The sequence below is a fragment of the Oncorhynchus kisutch genome, linkage group LG12, assembly GCF_002021735.2.
Source record: "Oncorhynchus kisutch isolate 150728-3 linkage group LG12, Okis_V2, whole genome shotgun sequence".
Classification (NCBI taxonomy): domain Eukaryota; kingdom Metazoa; phylum Chordata; class Actinopteri; order Salmoniformes; family Salmonidae; genus Oncorhynchus; species Oncorhynchus kisutch.
The window spans coordinates 48,488,100-48,503,885 of NC_034185.2; the positions used below are offsets into that span (position 1 = coordinate 48,488,100).

Genomic DNA, 15,786 nt, shown 5'->3' on the forward strand with positions numbered 1-15,786 from the left:
CCCAAGTGCTAGCGTAGCAACGACTACCCCGCGGTGTCCCTGTTCCATCTATTGCTGTACACTGGACCCCATGATCACTTTTTTTTTCATTTATCAAGTTACTCCACTTTGTTTACCTTTGTTTATCTGTCGGCCCTAGCCCCGAACTCAGGCCCTGTGTGTGGTTAATTAACCGACCCTCTCTGCCCATTTATTGCCATTTTACCTGTTGTTGCTGATTAGTTGTTGTTGTCCTACCCATTGTTGACTTAGCTAGCTCTCCCAATCAACACCTGTGATTGCTTTATGTCTCTCTCAAATGTCAATATGCCTTGTATACTGTTGTTTAGGATAATTATCATTGTTTACTGCGGAGCCCCTAGTCGCATTGTACATGCCTTTTATACCTGTCCCACCTCCCACACATGCGGTGACCTCACCCAGTATAACCAGCGTGTCCAGAGATGCAACCTCTGTTATCATCACTCAGTGCCTGGGCTTACCTCCACTGTACCCGCACCCCATCATACCCCTGTCTGCACCATTATGCCCTGAATCTATTCTACCACGCCCAGAAATCTGCTCCTTTTATTCTCTGTCCCCTGTCGACCAGTTTTGCTAGCCTTTAGCCATACCCTCATCCTACTCCTCCTTTGTTCCTTGGGTGACGTGGAGGCTAACTCAGGCCCTGCGTGTCCCCAGGCACTCTCATTTGTTGACTTCCGTAATCGAAAAAGCCTTGGTTTCATGCATGTTAACATCAGAAGCCTCCCCCCTTACCCTCTTAAGCCCACCCGACACGCAGACGTCTCATCTAGCCATCAGCAAATGCAAATGACCTACGCCAAATGCTAATAGCTCGTTAAAACTCAAACGTTCATTAAAACACACATGCAGGGTACTGAATTAAAGCTACACTCGTTGTGAATCTAGCCAACAAGTCAGATTATTAAAAAGCTTTTCGGCGAAAGCATGAGAAGCTATTATCTGATAGCATGCAACACCCCGAAATACCTGAATGCGACGTAAACAAAAGAATTAGCGTAGCCGGCACTACACAAATAGCAGAAATAAAATCTAAAACTTTCATTACCTTTGACGAGCTTCTTTGTTGGCACTCCTATATGTCCCATAAACATCACTATTGGGTATTTCTTTTCGATTAAATCGGTCCATATATACCCAAAATATCCATCTATGGAAACTGTGTGATCCAGAAAAAAATGCTGTTTCAAACCGCAACGTCATTTTTTTAAATAAAAAAAGTTGACGATAAACTTTCACAAAACACTTCGAAATACTTTTGTAATCCAACTTTAGGTATTAGTAAACGTTAATAATCTATCAAATTGATCACGGGGCGATGTGTATTCAATAGCTCCACGTCTTCAAATCATGTTCGGAAATCTCTCTTCCAAAACTTCCTGTCGGAGACCGGATGGAAAGGGGTCTCACTTCTTCGTTTGACAAAGAAACAACGTCCAGGCAATTGACAAGACTGGCGACATCGTGTGGAAGCTGTAGGACTTGCAATCTCAGCCCCATTTAATTTGGTGTCCCATAGACAATACATGCAAGTGGCGCATTGATATTTTTTCCAGTTTTCAGTGATCAGTTTTTCTTGCGCTTTTCGATGAAACACACGCTCTGTTATAGTCACAGCCGTGATTTAACCAGTTTTAGAAACGTGAGAGTGTTTTCTATCCACACATACTAATCGTATGCATATACTATATTCCTGGCATGAGTAGCAGGACGCTGAAATGTTGCACGATTTTTAACAGAATGTTCGAAAAAGTAGGGTTAATTAAGTTTGTTTTACTCACTGCTTTAGCACACTCCGCCAACCCTGATGTCCTTGCCATGTCTGAATCCTGGCTTAGGAAGGCCACCAAAAATTCGGAGATTTCCATAACAACTACAACATTTTCCGTCAAGATAGAACTGCCAAAGGGGGAGGAGTTGCAATCTACTGCAGAGATAGCTTGCAAAGTTCCTTCATACTTTCCAGGTCTATGCCCAAACAGTTCGAGCTTTGAATTTTAAAAATGAATCTCTCCAGAAATAAGTCTCTCACTATTGCCACCTGTTATATACCCCCCTCAGCTCCCAGTTGTGCCCTGGACACCATATGTGAATTGATTGCCTCCCATCGATCTTCAGAGTTCATTCTGTTAGGTGACCTAAACTGGAATATGCTTAACACCCCAGCAGTCCTACAATCTAAGCTAGATCCCCTCAATCTCACACAAATGATCAAGGAAACCACCAGGTACAACCCTAAATCCATAATCATGGGCTCCCTCATAGATATTATCCTGACCAACTTTCCCTCCAAATACACCTCTGCTGTTTTCAATCAGGATCACAGCAATCACTGCCTCATTGTCTGCATCCGCTATTGGTCCGCGGTCAAACGAAAACCGCTCATCACTGTCAAACGCTCCCTAAAACACTTCTGCAAGCAGGCCTTTCTAATCGACCTGGCCCAGGTATCCTGGAATGATATTGACCTCATCCCGTCAGTTGAGGATATCTGGTCGTTCTTTAAAAGTAATTTCCTCACCATCTTAAATAAGCATGCCCCTTTTTAAAAATGTAGAACTAAGAACAGATATAGCCCTTGGTTCACTCCAGACCTGACTGACCTTGACCAGCAAAAAAACATCCTGTGGCGGACTGCAATTGCATTAAATAGTCCCTGTGATATGCAACTGTTCAGGGAAGTCAGGAACCAATACACACAGTCAGTCAGGAAAGCAAAGGCCAGCTTTTTCAAACAGAAATTTGCATCCTGTAGCTCTAAATCCAAAATATTTTGTCCATGGAGAACAAGGGCACCTCCTCCCAGCTGCCCACTGCACTGAGGCTAGGCGACACTGTCACCACCGATAAATCCATGATAATCGAACATTTCAATAAACATTTCTCTACGGCTGGCCATGCTTTTCTCCTGGCTACCCCAACCCCGGCCAACAGTTCCGCAACCCTCGCAGCTACTTGCCTGAGCCTCCCCAGCTTCTCCTTCACCCAAATCCAGATCCCAGATGTTTCTGAAAGAGCTGCAAAACCTGGACCCGTACAAATCAGCTGGGCTAGGCATCTGGACACCCTATTTCTAAAATTATCCGCCGCCATTGTTGCAACCCCTATTACCAGTCTGTTCAACTTCTCATTTCATCCGAGATCTCTAAAGATTGCAAAGCTGCCGCGGTCATCCCCCTCTTCAAAGGGGGTGACACTCTGGACCCAAACAGTTACAGACCTATATCCATCCTGCCCTGCCTTTCTAAAGTCTTTGAAAGCCAAGTTAATAAACAGCTCACTGGCCATTTCGAATCCCACCGTACCTTCTCCGCTGTGCAATCCAGTTTCCGAGCTGGACCTCAGCCACGCTCAAGGTGCTAAACGATCATAACCGCCATCGATAAAAGAGAGGAATGTGCAGCCGTCTTCATCGACCTGGCCAAGGCTTTTGACTCTGTCAATCACTGTATTCTTATCGGCAGACTCAATAGCCTTGGTTTCTCAAATGACTGCCTCTCCTGGTTCACCAACTACTTTGCAGACAGAGTTCAGTGTGTAAAATCGGAGGACCTGTTGTCCGGACCTCTGGCACTCTCTATGGGGGTACCACAGGGTTCAGTTCTCGGGCCGACTCTTTTCTTTGTATATATCAACGATGTCACTCTTGCTGCGGGTGATTCCCTGATCCACCTCTACTGTATACATCTGGCCCTTCTTTGGACACTGTGTTAACTAACCTCCAAACGAGCTTCAATGCCATACAACACTGTATTTGGCCTCTAACTGATCTTAAACACTAGCAAAACCAAATGCATGGTTTTCAACCATTCACTGCCTGCACCCTCCCGCCTGACAAGTATCACTACTCTGAACAGTTCTGACCTAGAATACATGGACAACTACAAATATCTAGGTGTCTGGCTAGACTGTAAACTCTCCTTCCAGACTCATATCAAACATCTCCAATCCAAAATCAAATCTAGAATCGGCTTTCTATTTCGCAGCAAAGCCGCCTCCAAACTTACCCTCGTAAAACTGACTATCCTACCGATCCTCGACTTCGGCAATGTCATCTACAAAATAGCTTCCAATACTCTACTCAGCAAAGTGAATGTCGTCTTTCACAGTGCCATCCGTTTTGTTACCAAAGCGCCTTATACCGCCCACCACTGTGACCTGTATGCTCTAGTCGGCTGGCCCTCGCTACATATTCGTCACCAGACCGAATGGCTCCAGGTCATCTATAAGTCTATGCTAGGTAAAGCACCGCCTTAACTCAGCTCAGTGGTCACGATAACAACACCCACCCGTAGCACGTGCTCCAGCAGGTAAATCTCACTGGTCATCCCCAAAGCCAACACCTCCTTTGGCAGCCTTTCCTTCCAGTTCTCTGCTGGCAGTGACTGGAACGAATTGCAAAAATCACTGAAGCTGGAGACTTACATTTCCCTCACTAACTTTAAACACCAGCTATCTGAGCAGCTAACCGATCGCTGCAGCTGTACATAGTCCATCTGTAAATAGCCCACCCAATCTACCTACCTCATCCCCATATTGTTTTTATTTACTTTGCTGTTCTTTTGCACCAGTATCACTATTTACAGACCATAATCTGATCATCATCTGCTCATCTATCACTCCAATTTAATCTGCTAAATTGTAATTACTTTGCTACTATGGCCTATTCATTGCCTTACCACCTCATGCCATTTGCACACACTGTATATAGACTTTCTTTTTTTCTAGTGTGTTATTGACTGTACACTTAATTCTATGTGTAACTCTGTGTTGTTGTTTCTGTCGCACTGTTTTGCTTTATCTTGGCCAGGTCACAGTTGTAAATGAGAACTAGTTCTCAACTAGCTTACCTTGTTAAATAAAGGTGAAATAAAAAATACAAAATCTCCTGGTTGCTGAGCCTAGCCTACTATCTCCTAGTCGCTGAACCAGTGAGATGTTGCCAAGCCTATTGTGATTATTACTGTTACATCAGGGCATTATGTTCTAGTCTCATAGCCTATTAATTATAGGCCTATGATTTATTATGTGTGGGTCTATTTGAGTCAAATGTTAAATACAAGAGTCATGGATTTACGTGGGCCTAAATGGCTATTTGGTCTGTATTGCGAAATCACATGCTACATGGCTTGTTGTGTGTGATCGATTACAGTAGGGTATTGGGTCAGCTATCATTTTATTATATTTTTTTGATGATTTAAATGCCCATCGATGGATTTCTGCCTACGTCACTGGCCCCAAGTGTAATGTTCTGAAAGGATTGAAGAAGTAAAATCAGGATCTGGCAGATGCCAAAGACAGAACAGAGACACTGTCAGCTAGCAATTATTGGAACCACAGCTATGTACCTACCACCATAGCTTACCTTGAGAGGAATGCAGACAGAAATAACAGATCACTGTTAAATTATTCAGGTCTTAAAACATTCAGGTTGAACGATAAAGATTTATTATACCTATAAACTGAACAGTTGAAAGTGTTTTTTATATTGTTATGTATCGGTTTTCTGTTTGACTGTCATAATTTCCAACATGTTATGATTAGAAACCGTCAAAATGCTGACATCTTGGTATTTTATCTTTATGTAACCTATAAACTGGCATATGGGTCTGTAGTTCTATTTCATATAAGGGCTTTGCTCTACAGTTGTACATCACATCAACGGACGTATCAGCTATATGTCAAATATCGGTCATATGTTAAATACGTCAGTTACATATGTAACATACATTTCAACCAGTTTTTCTCACTGGATGTCTACATACTGACATGTACAGTATCTATTCATACAATATTGTAATTTTAAAAGCTACAATCTGTAATTCAAACCAACACGGCAGCCCCACCACTTTTTGGTTAACAGCTGGGCGATGGGGATAAAGAAATGAAACCACTGTCTAATTCATAGACAGAACTATGAAGGCAAGGACCGACCGTCCATGAGATCGGAATTATGCTATAAAGCTATACAGTGTTTGTTTTCAAACTAAAACAAGCCTATTTGGGCTTTGTTGGGGTAAGACAGTTGAACGGCGCTCATGAGGCATTTATAAGTTATATTCATCAGAACTAGATGACTATATGAATAAAATACTCTGATACTATATAGATAAATACAAAATCGATGTGCAAATCACTTTAAGGAAAGATGCATACGATCAAAGTGAAAAGTGATGACATAGACATGTGTAAAACAGGATTTATCGGTCTCGGATCATTGAGTGCTTTTAAAGAGATAGTTCTGGGAGTTTCTGAGAAGTCATATGTATTATGAGAAATGATTAAGTTGTCAGATTGCACAATGTGTGTTCCAAATGATCCAAGACGATAAAGCTAAGTCATGAAAAAACCCTAACACAACTTTGATGAATACTTGCTCAAGTATTAAGTTAATCACTGGTTACGTCAACTCACATTTCTTTTTAGATGCTGAATATAGATATATATTTATAATAATATATGATTGATTATTGAGTTTGATTATAATGTAGATACTTATTGACATTGCTGTGTGATCAGACAAACTCAGAAGTCCCATTACAATTATTTACAAGTTCCATGACAGTATTCTCAATAATGGAAGAAACAATGATTACTTGACTCTATATTCATGAATCCTTTTCAATTAAATTATGAGGTGCATGCTCTATTGTCATTAGCAATTGTCGAACCCAGTAAGCAATTTAGGGACAGTAAGAAGTATTTTCACAACTACTTCCCTCTTACCCCCATTCAATGAAAGAGCATAACTTATATCATACTGTGCTATCAATAACTGGCAATAAAAGTGATACTCTATACAACTATTTGTCTAACTGAGTAAAGAAAAGATCAGTCTACATTATTTGTTGACATACTTAAAGGTCAGTAGTGTCAGACCTTAAGTATGTGTACACAACACTGGTGGTGTTCTCTACGGTTCAATTTTAAAAAATTGTAACCTTTATTTAACCAGGTAGGCAAGTTGAGAACAAGTTCTCATTTACAATTGCGACCTGGCCAAGATAAAGCAAAGTAGTTTGACACATACAACAACAGAGTTACACAGAGTAAAACAAACATACGGTCAGAGTCGTGTGTATAGGTGGCAGGGAAGTCAGGAGCAGGAGTGTCAAACGGAGTGTAAAATTGATTATTTTAATGAATGTCCATGTAATATGCTCCATAACACTAATAAAAATAGAATATAAACAAAACATGCGTACGAGGACCTGTCGCGCACCTATACAATAAACACAACACTGACAATAAACACAACACTGACAATAAACAATCTCTGACAAAGACATGAGGGGAAACAGAGGGTTAACTACACAACTGGTAATGTGTGGGAAGACAAGACAAAGCCAATGGAAAATGAAAAATGGATCAATGATGGCTAGAAGACTGGTGACGTCGACCGGGACCGGGACCCCCTCGATATCTAGAGAGGCGGAGGAACATCACGCACTTCAGCCTCCTGGAGCGGGCCAGCCACCAACAACCTGAGGAGAGACATGGAACGAGGGGTTAATACTGTAATTAGTGGGCAGTTGTAACCTATAACATACCTCGTTCACTCTCCTCAGGACTTTAAACAGCCCCACAAACCGCGGACCCAGCTTCCGGCAGAGCAGGCGGAGGGGCAGGTTTCGGGTCGAGAGCCAGACCCTGTCCCCTGGTGCGAACACCGGGGCCTCACTGCGGCGACGGTCTGCACCAATTTTCTGGCACCTTAATGCGCGCTGAAGGTGGACGTGGGCTGCCTCCCAGGAATCCTCAGCGCGCCGAAACCAATTGTCCACCGCAGGAGCCTCGGTCTGACTCTGATGCCAAGGAGACAGAACCAGCTGATACTCCTTTTCAATGTGTATTAGGGTAAGTTTAGTGAAGGAGTGACGTAGCGAGTTCTGGGCCATCTCTGCCCAGGGCACAAACTTCGCCCACTCCCCCGGCCGGTCCTGGCAATAAGACCACAGAAACCTACCCACATCCTGGTTAACTCTCTCTACCTGGCCATTACTCTCGGGTTGAAAACCTGAGGTAAGACTAACCGAGATCCCCAGACGTTCCATGAACTCCTTCAAGACCCTTGATATGAACTGGGGACCCCGATCAGACACTATATCCTCAGGCACCCCATAGTGCCGGAAAACATGTGTAAACAGGGCCTCTGCAGTGTGTAAGGCCGTAGGGAGACCGGGCAAAGGGAGGAGATGACAGGACTTCGAAAAATGATCCACAACGACCAGGATTGTGGTGTAACCCTGTGAAGGTGGAAGATCAGTTAAAAAATCCACCGACAGGTGCGACCACGGCCGTTGAGGAACGGGTAAAGGTTGTAGCTTACCTCTGGGCAGGTGTCTAGGAGCCTTGCACTGGGCGCACACCGAGCAGGAGGAAACATAAATCCTCACGTCCTTAGCTAAAGTGGGCCACCAGTACCTCCCATCAAGACAGAGCATCGTCCGACCTATCCCAGGATGACCAGAGGAGGGTGAGGTGTGAGCCCAATAGATCAATCGGTCGCGGACAGCAGACGGAACGTACAGATGACCAGCTGGACACTCAGGGGGAGAGGGCTCTGCACCCGCTTAATGCCCGCTCAATGTCCGCGTCCAGCTCCCATACTACTGGCGCCACTAAACACAAAGCTGGGAGTATGGGAGTGGGATCCATGGACCGCTCCTCTGTGTCATACAGCCGAGACAATGCATCTGCCTTGACGTTCTGGGAGCCTGGTCTGTAAGAAAGAGTAAACACAAAATGAGTGAAAAACATGGCCCACCTTGCCTGGCGAGGATTCAGTCTCTTCGCCTGCCGGATGTACTCCAGATTGCGGTGGTCAGTCGAGATGAGAAAAGGGTGTTTAGCCCCCTCAAGCCAATGTCCCCACGCCTTCAAGGCTTTTACGACAGCTAACAGCTCCCGGTCCCCCACATCATAGTTTCGCTCCGCCGGGCTGAGCTTCTTCGAAAAGAAAGCACAGGGGCGAAGCTTCAGTGGCGTGAGAGAGCAATGCTCCTATCCCAGCCTTGGATGCGCCCACCTCCACTATGAATGGCAAAGAGGGATCCGGATGAGCCAACACAGGCACCGAGGTAAACAGAGTCTTTAGGTGTCCAAAAGTCCTGTTCACCTCAGCCGACCACTGCAAGCACACCAGGCCCCCCTTTAGCAGTGAGGTAATGGGAGCAGCAACCTGACCAAAACCCCAGATAAACCTCCGGTAGTAATTGGCAAACCCTAAAAAACGCTGCACCTCCTTTACCGTGGTTGGAGTCGGCCAATTACGCATGGGTGCAATGCGGTCGTTCTCCATTTCCACTCCTGAAGTGGAAATCCGATGCCCTAGGAAGGAGATGGATTGTTGGAAGAACAAGCATTTCTCAGCCTTGACATATAGATCATGCTCCAACAGGCGACCAAGCACCAGGGACACATGCTTGGTGTGTGTAGCGGAGTATATCAGAATATCATCGATATACACCACTAAACCCTGCCCGTGCAGGTCCCTGAATATCTCATCTATAAATGATTGGAAGACTGATGGAGCATTCATCAACCCATATGGCATGACTAGGTACTCATAATGACCTGAGGTGGTGCTAAATGCCGTCTTCCACTCATCACCCTTCCGAATACGCACCAGATTGTACGCACTCCTGAGATCCAATTTTGTGAAGAAGCGTGCCCCGTGCATTGACTCAATAACCGTATTTATCAGAGGTAGCGGGGTAACTATATTTCACCGTGATTTTATTTAGACCTCGATAATCAATGCATGGGCGTGAACTGCCATCCTTCTTTTTCACAAAAAAGAAACTCGAAGAGACAGGTGAAATGGATGGCTGAATGTACCCCTGATGCAGGGATTCAGAGACATATGTCTCCATAGCCACCGTCTCCGCTTGAGACAGGGTATACACGGGACTCCTGGGATATGCAGCGTCTACCAAGAGATCTATCGCACAATCCTCCCATCGATGGGGTGGTAATTGAGTCGCCTTTTTACAGAAGGCGAGAGCCCAATCGGCATATTCGGGGGGAATGCGCATGGTGGAGACCTGGACTGGGCTTTCCACCGTAGTAGCACCAACGGAAACCCCTAAACACCTACCTGAGCACTCTCGCGAACACCCCGTGAGAGCCCTCTGTGGCCAAGAAAGAGTGGGGTTATGACAAGCTAAACAGGGTAGGCCTAGCACCACAGAATATGTAGGAGAATCAATAAGGAAAATACTAATCTTCTCCTTGTGACCCTCCTGCGTTATCATACACATACACATGCGGTGACCTCCCTGATAAACCCTGACCCTAATGGTCGACTATCTAAGACATGAATAGGGAAAGGCATTTCCACAGAAATAGGGATCCCTAAACTATGAGCTAAATCTTTATTAATGAAATTCCCAGCCGCGCCTGAATCTACTAGTGCCTTATACTGGGAATGCAGGGAAAAATCCAGAAAAGTGACAGAGACAAACATTAGTGCAACAGAGGGCTCTGGATGAGAATGGTGCCTACTCACCTGGGGTGACGCCAGAGTGCCCTGCCTGCCTTCTCTATTCCCAGAGGAACCAACCCGGCACCGACCAGCAGTGTGCTCTCTGCGACCATAGATGGTGCTCGAGCGGGAACCCCCTCCGGTCTCCCTGCGCACCATCCCTCCCCAATTCCAGAGGTTCGGGAGAGAGGGTGCGGGAGGATGGAACAACCAGACCCCGATCTAGACATCCACGAGTAGCCAGCATGTTGTCCAGACTGACATGTCCACCAGCTGGTCAAAGGTGAGGGTGGTGTCTCTACATGCCAGCTCCCGCCAGACGTCCTCGCGTAGACTACAACGGTAATGGTCGATCAGGGCCCTGTCGCTCCATCCAGCGCCGGCAGTCAAGTTCCTAAACTCCAAAGCAAACTCCTGTGCAGTCCTCGTCTCCTGCCTCAGATGATAGAGGCGCTCACCCGCCGCTCTGCCTTCGGGTGGGTGGTCGAATACTATCCGGAAATGGTGGGTGAACTCCTCAAAAATGGTCCAACGCCACATCCTCCTCTCTACACACAGCGCTGGCCCACTCCAGGGCTTTCCCGGTGAGGCATGTAACGAGGGCGCAACTCTTCTCACGGTCAGATGGTACTGGGTAGACCGTGGCCAGATACAAGTTCAGTTTAAGGAGGAAACCCTGGCAGCCGGCAGCATCTTCGTTGTATCCCGTGGGTAGGGATAAAAGGATCTTGTTTGGTTCAGGAGGGGAAAAGCGTTCAAGGGAGATCCCAGTTGTGGTGGTGGAGGTGCTGGAGAAACTCCCTGTCTCTCCCAGCGGTCCATATTCTGGACAATGCGATCCATGACAGCGCTCAAACAGTCAATCTCCTCTGCTTGTTCCCGGACGCGTTCCTCCACATCCATGAGCGTAGTGTCCTCTCCTGCTGACTTCATATTTTTATGGTCAGAGATTCTGTCAGAGTCTTGTGTATAGGTGGCAGGGAAGTCAGGCACAGGAGAGTCAAACGGAGTGTAAAATGGAGTCTTTTAATGAATGTCCACGTAACATGCTCCATAACACTAATAAGAATAGAATATAAACAAAACATGGGTACGAGGACCCGTCGCGCACCTATACAATAAACACAACATTGACAATAAACAATCTCTGACAAAGACATGAGGGGAAACAGAGGGTTAAATACACAACAGGTAATGAATGGGATTGAAAACAGGTGTGTGGGAAGACAAGACAAAACCAATGGAAAATGAAAAATCGATCAATGATGGCTAGAAGACCGGTGACGTCGACCGCCGAGCACCGCATGAACAAGGAGAGGCAATGACTTCGGCAGAATTCGTGACACATACAGTCAATAATACAGTAGAAAAATAAGTCTATATATGAGGTGAGATAAGGGAGGTAAAGGCAAAAAAATGGCCATGGCGGCGAAGTAAATACAATATAGCAAGTAAAACACTGGAATGGTAGATTTGCAGTGGAAGAATGTGCAAAGTATAAATAATGGGGTGCAAAGGAGCAAAATAAATGAATAAATAAATATAGTAGGGGAAAGGGTAGTTGTTTGGGATAAATTGTAGATGGGCTATGTACAGGTGCAGTAATCTGTGAGCTGCTTTGACAGCTGGTGCTTAAAGCTAGTGAGGGAGATAAGTGTTTCCAGTTTCAGAGATTTTGTAGTTCGTTCCAGTCATTGGCAGCAGAGAACTTTAAGGAGAGGCGGCCAAAGGAAGAATTGTTTTTGGGGGTGACCAGAGAGATATACCTGCTGGAGCGCGTGCTACAGGTGGGTGCTGCTATGGTGACCAGCGAGCTGAGATAAGGGGGGACTTTACCTAGCAGGGTCTTGTAGATGACCTGGAGCCAGTGGGTTTGGTGACGAGTATAAAGCGAGGGCCAGCCAACGAGAGCGTACAGGTCACAGTGGTGGGTAGTATATGGGGCTTTGGTGACAAAACAGATGGCACTGTAATAGACTGCATCCAATTTATTGAGTAGGGTATTGGAGACTATTTTGTAAATGACATCCCCGAAGTCGAGGATCGGTAGGATGGTCAGTTTTACGAGGGTATGTTTGGCAGCATGAGTGAAGGATGCTTTGTTGCAAAATAGGAATTCTAGATTTAATTTTGGATTGGAGATTTTTGATGTGAGTCTGGAAGGAGAGTTTACAGACATCTAGGTACAGTATTTGTAGTTGTCCACATATTCTAAGTCAGAACCGTCCAGAGTAGTGATGCTGGACTGGCGGGCAGGTGCAGGCAGCGATCTGTTGAAGAGCATGCATTTAGTTTTACTTGTATTTAAAAGCAGTTGGAGGCCACAGAAGGAGAGTTGTATTGCATTGAAGCTCGTGTGGAGGGTTGTTAACACAGTTTCCAAAGAAGGGCCAGAAGTATACAGAATGGTGTCGTCTGCGTAGAGGTGGATCAGAGACTCACCAGCAGCAATACATCATTGATGTATACAGAGAAGAGAGTCGGCCCAAAAATGGAACCCTATCTAATTTAACTCAACAGTACACCCCTTGTAGTTGCTTGTAGTTCTTTGCAGAGGCCTACTGAGCACTTGGAGGTGGAATTGTAAACACTTGAATGCTGATTTATTAATTTTAAGTTTAATAACTAAAAATATAAAAACTTGCTGTTTGTTATCTATGCATAGTCACTTCACCCCTACCTACATGTAACAAATAACCTTGACTAACCTGTATCCCCGCATATTGACTCGGTACTGCTACCTGCTGTATATAGCCTCGTTATTGTTATTTTATTGTGTTACTTTTTTTTTTTTTTTTTAAACTTTATTTAACTTTTATTATTTATTTTCAAAGTGAAAGCCATTGTCCTGATCCAGACAATTTTTTCTATTTCCTTCTCAGCAAGGGAGAAGACTTGACATATAGTTTCAGGTTACAGAAAATCCCACCATGAGATGTCATAGTTTTGTGCTGTTACGCCTATACAGTATCACGACCAACAATAGCTCGACCAACAGCATCAGTAGTTCCATGACGTTTACACCATTTGAATATTTGGAATCTGGAATCTGACTTTGTCAATAAACTGGTGTAAACTGCCCTAGTAATCTGACCGATCCTCTCAGTACATGAGCTCTTTTGAATGACACCAATGTGTTGCCCTGAAGTCACAAAGTGCACATTCCCCAACAAACCTCCCACTGAGTGACAGAAAGACCAGGTTAGGTAGGGCTGTCTGAAAGGGACAGAGAGGACCCAAGAACAAAAACAGTCACTCCTCACAGGTGGCAGTCAATAGACAGTTGAGTCCAAAATTAGATTCATTTTCATTTACCTGCACATTCTTGTCGTATGCCTCAACACCTAAACAGCAACAAAAAATATGAAGGGGCAAACGTGACGCAGATGAAGGAGACATAGGACACCTGCTATGACCAGATAAGAAGTTCAACCTTTTCTGTCCATCCTCCCTTCACTGCTACACACGTTACTACTCAGTTATCTATTATTGCATTGGTTGTAATGTTGCTATGTCTAATATCAAGGGTGACTAACCATCCTCCTAGAGAGCTATTGGGTGTGCAGGCTTTTGTTCCAGCCCCCCTCTGACACAGCATATTCTAAAAATCAGCTGCTCAACAGGACCGTGACAAGCAGACTAGGGTGTGTTTCAGGGCTGGATCAAAAGCCTGCATTCCCAGTAGCTGTCACAGCTGTTGAAGGAACTGGACCAAGGTGCAGTGTGGTAAGCGTACATTTTCTCTTTTATTCGAAATGACGCTGACAAAACAATGCAATGCAATGCAATGCAATGCAATACAATACAATACAATACAATACAATACAATACAATACAAAGTTAACTTCCCTCAAACACAGTTGGGAAAAAGGGTACCTAAGTATGGTTCCCAATCAGAGACCAACGATAGACAACTGTCCCTGATTGAGAACCTTACCCGACCAAAACATAGAAATAGAAAATCAAAGAAACACAAAACATAGAATGCCCACCCAAACTCACGCCCTGACCAAACCAAAATAGAGACATAGAAAGGATCTCTAAAAGGTCAGGGTGTGACAGTAGCTCTCCAGATGGAGGGTTGACCAGATGTTTTATACAGTGAAGTTAAGTGCTGTGCTCAAGGGCACAATGGCAGGAGATGGTACATGAAATCAGAGAGCAGCCTCTCAGTGTTAATATCACATTTATGCTTACTTTTTCATGTATACTCTACATAGAGATGTATTGGTCGTGGAAATGTGGTAATGGAGAAAAAGTAATGGAGAAGTCATATAAAAGTGATGAAATTCCATCTCTCAAAATGTGTATGAATCCTGATTTATGTGCTGTCTTTACTTATATTTTTCAGAGAAAGTAATGCTTCTGCATCCAGAGGTGGAGACCTTGAGGGAGTCTTGCTGCCAGAGTGACACATTTTCAACCCCACGAGAAATGCTTGTCAGGGAAAAACGTTAATAGTTCATCCCTTAGATTTTGTTCGAATTCATTCTTTACAGTCTTGTTTTTTTTACGTCGTATTTGTAAATGACAGTATGTCAATAGCTTTTATTGGTTTAAATGTAACTTATTTATATTGTTACAGTTACCATCGAACAAGTAGTTCACCAAAAAGTACCCAGGAACATATAGCCCCAGTCAAAACGGCTGTCGTGATGCTAAGACTACATGATAAACACATGCATTGACTTGGGAAAGTATTCCAATCCGTTGACTTTATCCCTATTTTGTTACGTTACAGCCAAAAACACAGTGGCCTCCATCATTCTTAAATGGAAGAAGTTTGGAACCACCAAGACTCTTCCTAGAGATGGCCGCCCAGCCAAACTGAGCAATCGGGGGAGAGGGGCCTTGGTCAGAGAGGTGACCAAGAACCTGATGCTCACTCTGACATAGCTCTAGTGTTCCTCTGTGGAGATGGGAGAACCTTCCAGAAGGACAACCATCTCTACAGCACTCTACCAATCAGGCCTTTTTGGTAGAGGGGCCAGACGGAAACCACTCCTTAGTAAAAGGCACATGACAACCCACTTTGAGTTTGCCAAAAGGCACCTAAAGGACTCTCACACCATGATAAACATGAGTCTCGGGTCTGATGAAACAAAGATTGAACTCTTTGGCCTGAATGCCAAGAGTCACATCTGGAGGAAACCTGGCACCATCCCTACGGTGAAGCATGGTGGTGGCAGTATCATGCTGTGGGGATGTTTTTCAGTTGCAGGGACTGGGAGACTAGTCAGGATCGAGGCAAAGATGAATGGAGAAAAGTACAGAGA

General features: G+C 44.6%; 1 protein-coding gene across 1 annotated transcript in view; it reads left to right on the forward strand.

The window, feature by feature from the left end:
* The first annotated feature begins 10,855 nt into the window (after positions 1–10,855).
* LOC116376475 (GATA zinc finger domain-containing protein 14) overlaps positions 10,856–15,786 on the forward strand; it is a 40,326-nt gene continuing 35,395 nt past the window's right edge. Inside the window, exons 1-2 of the mRNA XM_031836689.1 lie at positions 10,856–10,986; positions 11,135–11,221. Coding sequence (XP_031692549.1) covers positions 10,856–10,986; positions 11,135–11,221 — 218 coding nt within the window. The remainder of the gene's footprint in view (positions 10,987–11,134; positions 11,222–15,786) is intronic.